At 51.2% G+C, this 11,651-nt stretch overlaps 1 protein-coding gene across 1 annotated transcript; it reads right to left on the bottom strand.

The window, feature by feature from the left end:
* Positions 1 to 1,491: 1,491 nt before the first annotated feature.
* Positions 1,492 to 4,205, bottom strand: CXCR3 (C-X-C motif chemokine receptor 3). Its single transcript, NM_001285723.1, is given in 2 exon segments — positions 1,492 to 2,981; positions 4,169 to 4,205. Coding segments are annotated over 2 exon segments (1,101 nt in total). The 5' UTR covers positions 4,181 to 4,205; the 3' UTR covers positions 1,492 to 1,892.
* Positions 4,206 to 11,651: the final 7,446 nt, after the last annotated feature.

The following is an 11,651-nucleotide window of genomic DNA, read 5'->3' as shown; positions in this document are numbered from 1 at the left end:
CCTCAAGGTGTGGGCAGGGCTGAATTCCTTTCCGGAGGCCCTGGGGGAATCAGTTTCCTTGTCTTCTCAGTGTCCAGGGGCTACTTGCATTCCTTGGTTTGTGGCCCTCTTCCTCTGTCTTGAAAGCCAGCAACATCTCTTTCTTTGACTCTCTTCCTGCCTTCCTCTTTCCCTTTTAAGCACCCTTGTGATAATATTGGGCTCACCCAGATAATCCAGGAAAATCTCGATTTCCTTTTGCCAAATAAGGTAACATATTAACACATTCACAAGTTCTAGAGATTAGAGTGTGGACATTTGGGAACTTGTTATTCGGCCTACCCCAACATCTTTACTAGTCTAGCATCCCTGGTAATTTTTATAGGCAAGATGTGTTATTCTGTCATCTTTCCATCTTTCCTTCGTTTTGCAGATGCTGAGGGTGTTCTTTCAGTGGCCACAAACTGAAGTCTTAAGCACAAGTCTAGATGGGATTGGGTATATGCACAGGGTAGTGCGAGTTTCCCTAGTGAATCCTTGGGTCCTTCTCCAGTCCCACCTCCAGCTATATCGGCAGTCTCAGCAAAGGCCCAGCTGGCCTGTGAAACTGGATCATGGCACACTGGTGACTTCATCAGGGAGAACTGACAGTGCAGTGGTTCTACCCCTGCCAAAGTAGGGTCCCACCCTTTGCTTAACTCAGTAGCCCTGTCATCTGCCTTCCTGGCGAGCCCTGATAGTCTCCTCCACTCCCACCCCAGCTATAGCTACAGGAAGGTGCTCTCTGCAGCCCACACATGTGTTGTTAAGTCATTGCCCTATCTTTTTTTTTTTTCCCCAATCCCCCTGCTGTTTTTCTTAGTAAAAGCCTGTGTCATCTCTAACATGAATAGCCACTACAGCCTTGTAACCTGTGATGCCATCACCTGGGTCCCAAACTAACTTTCAGTCTTTTCAATCCTTTCTTTATCTGAACCTTTAATTCTAGCCAGTGTGGACCACTTACCATTCCTCCAATAAGCTGCACTGCTTTTAGCCTTCCCACCTTTGGTATACTACCCTCTCTGCCTGGAAATACCATCTTTCCTTCTCTTTACCCTGGACATACTACTTGCCCTTTAAGTTTTGCTCATTTCTCCAAGAAGTCGCCCCAAATGGCTCCAGCTACAGCACTCTGAACGTGTGCCGCACATTTGCCTCGTGGCATAGACTGCTCGGTAGTCCCCTACACATCTTCCTTGTCAGTCTAAGCTTCTGGAGTGCAGGGACTCTTATTTATGTCTGAAAGCCCCTTCCCCAAATTATGCCTAGACAGTATCTAGCCAGCTGGTCGACTAACTGCTTACCCTGCACCCACTCACCCTGTGAGTGATTGGTGTACCCAGGAGGTCAGAGGAGGGGAGACAGGCAGCATTGGTTGGCACAAACCCAGGGCCAGACAAGGAGAAGCAGGAAGAGCATCCCCAGAGGCTGGGCAGGGCTGGCTGTAATGATGCACTAACACAGTGTGGTCCTGTTTAGCTTGTTTATTGAAAAGTTTGAAGCAGTCTTACGTGTAAAAGTCAAAGTGAGCAAATACAGCCGTCTCAGAAACCACTGCCAGTCACTGCAGAGCATCATGCTGTTTGCCTCATGCTCCCTGCATATGGGGAAGGCTGAGGCCTAGTTGGCAAGAGTTGGGAGGGTGGTGGGGTTCTGCACAGCCGAGGTAAGAAGGGCCTGAAGGCAGCCACCCCTGAAGCAGTGGGATGGGGCAGGGCGGCGACGGAGCAGTGATGGCAGAGCCCTCAGAGTCAGGAGGGTGGCTCCTTGGGAGACTAGGGCCACGGGGGACTCCCAGGAGTGTGTGTCGGGAAAGTGAGTGAGGGAACAGCCTGAAATGTGGCAGGGGGAGAGGGATCCCTATCCCAGCCTCACAGGCCTGAGTAGGAGGCCTCTGTGGTCTCGGACCAGGATGAATCTCGGCGGGAAGCTGACGGCTGCCGCTGGTGGCCCCTCTGGTCAGGGCAGCCCAGACGCATGAGTAGCACCCACATCCGCTCTCGGAACTTGACGCCCACAAAGGCGTAGAGCAGCGGGTTGAGGCAGCAGTGCATGTAGCCCATGCCCGACGTGACTGACTTGGCTACGTCCACACGGCTCTCCCGGCCGCAGTTGCGGGCTAAGGCCCCCAGGTCCATGAGGGTGTCCACCAGCACCACCAGGTGGTAGGGGGTCCAGCAGAGGGCGAAGGCCACCACCACCACCACCACCAGCCGCATGGCTCTGAGCCGCCGCTGGCCCCTGGAGACCAGCAGCACAGTCAGGATGCGGGCGTAGCAATAGGCCATGACTAGCAGGGGCAGCAGGAAACCCGCGACCAGCTGCAGGACGCGCAGAGCCGTGCGGCCCTCCTGCGGGAAGTTGTACTGGCAGTGGGTGGCGTTGAGGCGGTTGTCATGGTGAGAGGACAGGAAGATGAAGTCTGGGAGCGCAAAGAGCAGACAGAGCCCCCAGACTGCCACACAGGTGAGGGCCACACGAGCTGGGGGGCCCCGGCGGTAGAACTGGGTGGCGTGCACAATGCTCAGGTACCGATCGAAGCTGATGCAGGCCAGCAGGAGGGCCCCTGCATAGAAGTTGATGTTGAAGAGTGCACCCGCCACTTTGCAGAGGCCAGAGCCAAAGACCCACTGGATGGCTGCATCCACTGCCCAGAGAGGGAGTGTCAGCACCAGCAGTGCGTCGGCCACGGCCAAGTGCAGCAGAAAGGTGTCAGTGCTGCTCAGGGCCGCCCTCTGGCTCAGCAGCACGACTGCCACGACGCCATTCCCCAGAAGCCCCAGCACAAAGAGGAGGCTGTAGAGGACGGGCAGGAAGGTGCGGTCGAAGTTGAGGCTGAAGTCCTGTGGGCAGGGTGGGGAAGTACAGCAGAAGTAGGTCTCATTTTCTCCGTAGTCATAGGAAGAGTTTTCCAGGAGGTAGGCAAATTCAGAGGCTTGGAACTCTTGGCGTTCACTCATCTGCGGAGGGAGGGAGGGCATAGAGCGTGTGAAGGCCTTGGAAGTTACTCTTTTGAGTAGGAATTTGGGATGAACACGCTACTGTATATAAAACAGATAAATAACAAGGGCCTACCACACAGCACAGGTAACTAAGTAGCTTGTAGCTTATCTATAATGAAAAAGAATCTGAAAAAGAATACATATATATGTCTGCATAACTGAGTCACTTTGCTGTATACCTGAAACCTTGTAAATCAACTATACTTCACTTAAACAAAAGTCACTCCTTGAAGATTTAGTCTGAGGAACCTTTCGTAAAGCAGCTGGGCTTCAGGCTGCCACTGTCCTGTGTTTCCTTCCAAACTGACCTCCTGAGCTCCATCTGCCCGGCCTGGGTGCTGGGCTGATAACTTCCCTTCTTAAAGCCTGCTTCTCTCTTTCCCTTCTGGGTCATCCCATCAGCACAGGGATTGTGAACCAGAGGGAGAGCTTCCCTTCTGTCCCGAACCCTCCCTGCCCCTTCTCTCCTTACCCTTTCTTCATGGCTTATGGTCCTCAGTTCCTGGCCACGCCTAGTTCCACCACCTTCCTCCCCAGGCACCTCCCCACCGTCCCCTCTCCCAGTCACTGGCCCTCCTGTTCCCTCCTCAGCCCTTGCCTTGGGACCCCAACTTCCTGCCCCCCATGGGGCGCCTCTACAAATCACTGCTGCCCCCAACACAAGTTTCTGCCCCTGTATTTCCCCTCCCCTACACCAAGGCTTGCCACCCACCAAGTTGGGTGGCTTCCCCACCAAGCTCTAGTAGAATTATTCCTTCTCCCCTTCTCCCACCTCCCCACAAACCATCCCAGAGCTGTGGGTCTCCCAGGTGCCAATTTAGTCCAGCACGGAAGATCAAAGTTCCAAGTCAGAGCTGAAGGGAGCATTGGGGGCCGTGAGGGGTGAGCCTCAACCTCATGCATTTTGCAGATGAGGCACCAAAGCCAGAAAGGGGAGGGACTTGCCTGTGGTCATTCGCAAGTCAGTGGCCAAGGTGGTTTCCGAATACCCCGTCTTGTGCTGCTTCTATACAATCCCTGCATTCTGTACCTGTTCACCCAACCCTCTGGTGGCCCTGACTTCTGGGCCAGTCCTGACGGTCCCCTCATGTCCTAGCCTCTCCATTCATAGCTGTGGTCCGGCCTGGTTGGGCAGCGGCACTTACCTCGGGGACCATGGCTGGGCTGGTATGCTAGCTGCTGGGCCGTGTGCTGCCTGCCCCTCTGCTTTGGTGCTTGTGGTCGGGAACCTGCGCTACACAGAGGAAGTGAGGGTTTCACGCGGTTCTCAGCAGCAGCCTCTTCCATGGGGTTATCTACACCAGACCTCCTTAGACCTAAGGCTACGGGGTCCCTACCCCACCGTCCCCCTGGTCCAAGGTAGCTGCTCTGGGAGTTGGCCACAACCCTGGGACCAGAAAGGCTGGGGCAGCGGGGCGTGGGCAGTGCTTTGAGAAGAGAGGTCTGAGGGTAAAGCGGGTAGCTGACGGGGCAGGGCAGCCCTGCTGCCGGGGTAAGATCCGCTGCTCATCAGTCCTGGGCTGGAGTTCATCTCACATGACTGTAGACTGGGTTGCTAAATGTATTAACTGTATAAAGGAGATTAACCTTCTTAAAAACTGAAAATATTTGAGAGCAGTCCAACACACAAATTCTAGTCCCTCACCCTTGCCCCTCCCCGCTAATCAACAGGAGCAAGGAACGGGAACTGCTAGTAATGAACTGGCTATGTGCTGGGGGTTGCTTCAGGCACTTTTTCTGACACTGCCTCATTCTAGCCACACAAGCCCCTTGTGTAGGCAGTATCCCCATGGCTAACCCAGAAAGGGGAGAGGCCTTTGCCAGACACAGCAAGTAAGGGTAAGTGCTAGGATAGAACTCACAGTTGTCTGACTCTCCTATTACTCTGCCCTTACTCTGCCTCACACTGCCTTCAGTTGTTTTTTGATGGATAAACAGTGATGTATTCATGCAGGTGAAAACAGATGAACTAAACGCTAGATACTTTAACATGGAGGCATCTAGAAAAGCCAATGGCCAACAGTGGAAAAAGCAAGTGATAGAAATCTGTGTATCGTTTGATACCACTTATGTAAGTTTGAAAAACCACACACACAAAACAATACCATCTTGTTTTGGATACAGCTGTTTGTTTTAGAAGGGTAAAGTAGGGAATGAACACACCACAAATCCATGAGAGCAGTTGCTTCTAGGGCAGGAGAAGGGTTGGGGAAGAGTACATGGGGATCTCTTTTTTTAAAGAAAAGCTGTAAAAGCGTTTGTGGAGCAAAGCAGTCTCTTTGTAGCTGTGCACTGCAAAGGTTCCTCCCCCACCTCGCCTGGTGCCCCCTCCGCCCTCTTCTCCCCTCTCTGCTCTCATTAACAGAGGGGAGAGGTGGCCCTTTGCCTCTCCAAGCAGTTTCCTTTCTCCTCACAGATGAAAAGCAGAGAGAGGGAGGGAGAAGAGAGAGATTGAGACAGAGGCCATGGCTTTGGGGTCCAGTTTTCAGTCAGAATGTGTCACCTGAGACTCCAGGCTCAGGCCTGGAATTCAGCTCAAACTTTCTGACAAAACGCACACTTGGGAGGCAGCAAGGCCCTTCCCCACCTCCTGTGGTCAGAAGACATGACTTTTCTCTCTCTAAGCAGCTTGTCACTTGCAGGATTCAGGCCAGAGGGAACTAAGGGCTTGGAGAAGGTCAGGAGCAACACAGGTAGGGGAGCGTGGGAGGATTCCAGAAGCCTTGGCAGTTAGGAAAGACAGGACTTGGCAGGTGACGGCCTGCGGGTGGGGGCGGGGAACTGGGACCATGGTTTGCAATGCTATCCCATGAAGAGTTTCCATTCCCTGGGCTCCTACACATGATAGAAAGGAGGAAAACAAAGAACTCTGTTCAACTTAAAGGGAGTTCTTGTATTCTGCATTTATACCCTTCGCCTGCTTTTTGGTATCAGAAAGATCTTTATGAATTGATGGTGACAATAGTTAACAGTTTTGGAAATGTCTTGTGTCGGAAGAAGTTGACAACCTGATGTGGGTCTTCCAGACATGTTGGAGTGCAGAGGTCCATGTGACATTTCAAAGTCTGTGGATCTCAGGTCTCCTTCCTGTGTCCTAGTCTCCTCATTTGCCACATGGGGACCACTATCCCCACCTTCATGGGTTGCTGGAAAGGAAAAACAAGAGAAGTTCAGATAAGACCATTGGAAAGGGGCAGAGAGCTTTCTTTTCTGAGTTGGGCTATATCCTGAGAGGCTAGCCTGGGCTATGGGGCAGGCTGTTCCCGCTGCTCCCTGTGTGGCCAAGATGCGGTATGTGTGTGTGGGCTCATTTGCTCAGTTGTGTCCGATATTTTTGTGACCTCATGGACTGCAGCCCACCAGGTTCCTCTATCCATGGAATTCTATAGGCAAGAGTACTGGAGTGGGTAGCCACTCCCTTCCCCAGGGCATCTTCGCAACCCAGGGATTGAACCTGCTTCTCCTGCATTGGCAGGTGGATTCTTTACCACTACCACCACCTGAGAAGCCTGTGATGAGGTGGGAAGAATGGAAAAAATGCTGAATTTGTTTGGCTCCAGCTCTGACTGAGCCTTGTTCAAGGAGTGTGACCTTGGACCAATGACATAACAGTTTTGAGCTGGTCTCGGCAGGGTTGTTACACGATGATCTGAGATGACCAAGGCTGTGAGGCCCCTGCACAGGGTCAGCCATTAATAGAAGCAGAGCTGAGAATGTTGAGTGTGAGGGATACTGGCCGCAAACCCAGAGGTGCTGGGAGCCCTTTCACATCAGGGACATGGTGGAGGATGGATCCTTCTGAAAGACTGCCCCTCGCCTTAACTGGGAGGGTTTGACCAGTCCTGGTCTAATCCTCTGGCTAAGCCATTATGTCACCCTAGGAGGATCATTTTCTCTCTCTACCTTGGTTCCCTCATTTGGAAAGTAGGGATAAAGATAGTAAACATATGTCAGGGCTGTTCTGTGAACTGTAAACAATACATGTGGCACAGAGTAACGTACCCAGTGAGCAGCAGTTTCCTCCCCTTCTAGTAACTTTCCAGATCAGCCCCTCCCAAGGCTGCAGAAGGTCAGATCTACAGTGGGCTGCTGCTGTCTCTCAGAGCTCACATGCCTGAGAAATTGCCTGGGTCATGGTGCCAAGCCAAGTCCTCACCTGGCCCTCGAATTTGGCCCCTCGTGTCCCAAGAAGCCCCCAGACCAGGTCCCAAGCAGACCCAGTCCTGGGGAAGACCCACCTAGCCAGGGGCCTGCACCCTGAGTTCTGGTGGCTGTGCCCTTCTGCTTCTGGCCTTCTGAGCCGCCAGGGGGGAAGCTTGAGAAGGAAGTTAGTCAGAGTGAAGCTGCTCCGGGCCCCACCTGTGGTCAAGGTGTGAAATGTGCACCTGTCTCTTCTCTGCCACCCCTCCCCCTGTTTTTTTTTCTCTCTTTCACACCTCTGGGCTGTGGTTTGGGGAGCTGGGAGGCTCAAAGATCTGAGCCCTGGGCCTGGTCCCCCACAGGAAGGAGGGCCTCCACAGCTGTCTGTCAGGCCAGCCAGGGAAAGGGGCCACTTCCTCCTCCTCCCCCTCAGTGTCTGCTGTTTCACAGCCTCTCGCAGCTTCTCCGAGTGCCGCTGGAAGCCCTGCTCCCGAAGTCCTTTGGATTTGGCTGCCTGTCCCCAGCCTCCACGGGCGCAGGCTCAGTGAGGCTCAAGCTTTCTGTGGGGTTCAGGTAGTGGCCTAGGCTGGGGCAGAGCCTTTCTTACATGAAATGAAGAAGAATCCTAACCCGAGGAAGGAGTATAGGAGGCCCAGGTAGTGCTGGGACTCTGCTTCCTTCTGCCAGCTCTGGATTTCAGAGAAGGAGAGCTTAAATCACAGGGAGGCCCAGGGATTGGGAACCACCCCTCCTTTGCCCTTTTCCCTGTAGCTCTGACCCTGATGGAGACAAGTCCTTCCTAAGTGCTGGGGCCCTGGGCTGGAGCCTCAGCAGTCCAGGCCCATGAGACTAAGCCCCCAAGCTATAGGAAGGAGGATGTTGCTGCCATTTGTCAAGTGGCAAAGAGAGACAAGGCATGTCAGGCCATGGGAACAGGAGATGCCAAGGCCAGGAAGTGAGGAAGAGCTTGTCAGCCCAGGGGCAGGCAGTCTGGTTGGAAAAGAAGGTATGTGTGAGAGTAGGGAGAGGAGAATAGTTCAGGACCCAAGCCATGGGAACAAGCACAATGACCTTCCTGTTATCCTGTCCACATCCCAGCAGTGCCTGGGAACTGATAAAAGTATCTTCTACTTGGCAAGTTCTTGGCTTTGTAACACATGATCTCCTTTAAATCTTTCAGCCTCCCGGGGAGGCAGAGCTTGCTGTACTCATTTTGTAGAATGGAGTGAAGGTTCAGAAAGATGAAGCGACCTGTCCCAAGCTAGTCAGCTAGAAGGGTTTGTCACAACATTCCTATCCAGGCTACTTTCTGATGTGCTCTCCCAATACTCACACTCATGCCCAAGGATTGGATCTTTCAGGAGGCACACCTTATTCACCATGCAGCTTCACCCAGGCATCTTGTGTAAGGGCAGGTGTTCACCCGTCGGGGCTCATGCCCTAGAGGGAGCTTTGGTGGACCTCACCAAATCTCTTCTTCTGCCCTGCTCCTCCTCATTTACTAGGGAGAGGAAATGTCAGAGTCTCTAGGATGAGGAGCCCAGAGGACCAAGCAAAAATCTGCCAAGTGCCAGACCCCTTTTGTGACACTTGCAGGAGGATCTCTGGTGCTTCTGGAAGTCTCCATTCCACTGCAGGTTCCTGAAGACCCGACTTGGAGAATTCCCCACATCTGCAGTCAGTGTGCATCTGCCCCCATCCCGCCTTGTTCTTGGGATGCCAGCTCTGCTCTGGGGCCTGTCCAGACTCTCCAGAGGTGCAAGTGGCGACACTGGCAACACAAAACATTTCTATCATGGAAGGCTGACTTTGATGAATTCTTTTTTTAAATCGAAGTATAGTTGATGTATAATGTTGTGTTAGTTTCTGGTGCACAGCAAAGTGATCCAGATATATATATATATATATTTATATATATGAATGCATGCATGCTAAATCACTTCAGTCACGTCCGACTCTTTGCAGTGCTATGAACCATAGCTCACCAGGCTCCTCTGTCCGTGGGATTCTCCAGGCAAGAATACTGGCATGGGTTGCCATGCCCTCCTCCACATATATATACATATATTCTTTTAAAAATATTATTTTCCATTATAGTTTATTACAAGATATTGGATATAGTTCTCTATGCCATACCAATAGGACCTTGTTGTTTCTCTATTTTATCTATAGTAGTTTGTATCCGCTAATCCCAAATTCCTAAACTGATGCCTCCTCCACCCCGTTTCCCCTTTGGTAACCTAAGTTTGCTTCTATGTCTGTGAGTCTGTTTCATAAGAAATTCATCATATTTTAGATTCCACATATAAGTGATATCAAATGGCATTTGTCTTTGTCTGACTTACTTCACTTAGTATGATAATCTCTAGGTTCATCCATGTTGCTGCTAATGGCATGATTTCATTCATTTTTATGGCTGAGTAACGGAGCCTGGTGGGCTTCCATCTATGGGGTCGCACAGAGTCGGTCATGACCGAAGTGACTTAGCAGCAGCAGCAGCAACATTCCATTGTATATATACACCTCACCTTTATCCATCCATCTGTTGATGGACATTTAGGTTGCTTCCATGTCTTGATTATTGGAAACAGTGCTGCTATGAACATTGGAGTGCATCTAACCTTGATGGATTCTTGAGTCCCCATCACTCCCACAGTGAGCAGATAGAGGCTATTCCCCTGCGCTGCTTGGCTGTGCCACCCCACGGAACGAAGTCCCAATGTTTGCTTCTTAAACTTCCTTGGGTCACCCAATGGAATGAGATCAAATGGGATAATAAGACAAGCTGACATCTACTGATTACGTAATTATGCACCAGGTACTATTCTGAGAGCTTTATTGGGATGAACTCATTTAATACAACTATGTAGTAACTATGACATTACTCCTATTATCATCCCCATTTTACAGACAGCAGAAACACAGTTTAAGCAACATGCTCAAAGCCACAGAGCCAGCAAGCAGCAGAGAACTCCTGCTCTCACCCATTATGCTATCATGCCTTTTAAGGTGAGAGGGACTGGGATGGAGAGTGATGTTCAAAGAGGACAACTTTTGGCCTTCTTTGTAACATTTTACAAGGAGATCACATTCACTATTACCTTCATGATTTAAAAAAAAAAATCCAAAAGGAAAATAAAATTAAGCTAAAAACCTGGGACAATTGGTGAAATTTGAACATGTTCTGGAGATGAGATAAAAACCTTATACCCATGCCATTTTGCAAAGTTTGATAATGCAAATGAATATCTTTGTATAAATTATGACTGAGGAATTTAGGGGCAAAAGGCTGTCACATCTGCAACTTTCTTTCATATAGCTTGGAAAACAGATATGCAGAGTGAGAGAAAATGCACAAAGTATAAAGGCACTGGGTCGGCGTGCTAATAGTTGGTGATACCGGGAAAGGGTATAAAGGAGGTCTTTGTACTATTCTTGAAACTTTTCTGTACATTTGAAACTATATCAAAATAAAAGTTACTGAAAGGATCTCTGTCATGCAGGATGGGTTTGGTATCAGATACCCTTCCTAGGATAAGTTTAGAGGCCTTGTGAGAAGAAGGTGGGTCTGAAGTGGCCTGGGAGCAAATACTCTCTGGCTGGGTCCTCTGGCCTCATCCCCGGGAACTCCCTTCCGTGGCTCAGTCCCCTTCCCTCCTCTCCTCCAGCCTCCATTTGCTTCTGGCTTCTTCCCTTCCCCTTTCCCACCATCTGGCTGCCTCCAACCTCTCGGCCTGGAGTTCCTCCCAAATTTCCCCACTGCCTTCTGAGCCAGGAAGGGAAGTATCACTGGCTCTCTAGGTGGAAGGCACTGGCCTCATGTACTCCTCCAAGCCCTTCACGACCTCTCAGAGAATATAGCCTGTGCCTGAAGCTGTCAGGGTGACCCCTCTCTTGGCTCAGGCTGGTTGAAGAGAAGGGATTGGGGCTTGTGTCCTTCAGAGGGTGTCACCAGCTGAGAGCCTGGAGTTCTTGTTCCCAAAAGAAGTGGTCCTGCCACGTTGGGTGAGGACCCTGCCTGGGAGGCTGCTCTCCCTGAGGAGCCAGTGGTCTGGGCAGGGTGTTTGGCTGCTATTGGGCTCCCACGAAGAGGAAAAGGCACGCCCCGGAAACTATGGTGCCTGCCACTAAGGAACTCCACTGAGCAGGAGCTGCTGAATGGTAGCGTCTCTCCCTGGGTCCTTATCTCGAAGGGAACCCAGCTGTGTATTAAGCTGGCCTCCCAGGAAAGCCCTTTGCTGATGAGCCTGACTCTGGTCTGAACTCTACCTGCCTGGACTCTGGTCTTCTAGAAAATTCCTCAGCTAGCCAAACTAATTTCCAAAAATCCCATGTGATGGTGGCCTGAGGGATTTTTTGTCCACATGTCCCGAGAAGGCTGCCACATGTTCTGGCCTTGCCTCTCATTTGTGTTGGTCCCATATTTCTCCAACTAGGGAGCTTCGCAGGTGGTGCTAGTGATAAGCCAATGCAGAATATGTAAGAGAC

This window comes from Capra hircus (assembly GCF_001704415.2).
Source record: "Capra hircus breed San Clemente chromosome X unlocalized genomic scaffold, ASM170441v1, whole genome shotgun sequence".
Classification (NCBI taxonomy): domain Eukaryota; kingdom Metazoa; phylum Chordata; class Mammalia; order Artiodactyla; family Bovidae; genus Capra; species Capra hircus.
Note: the sequence above shows the minus strand (reverse complement) of the source record. Positions and strands in the feature narration are given on the sequence as shown.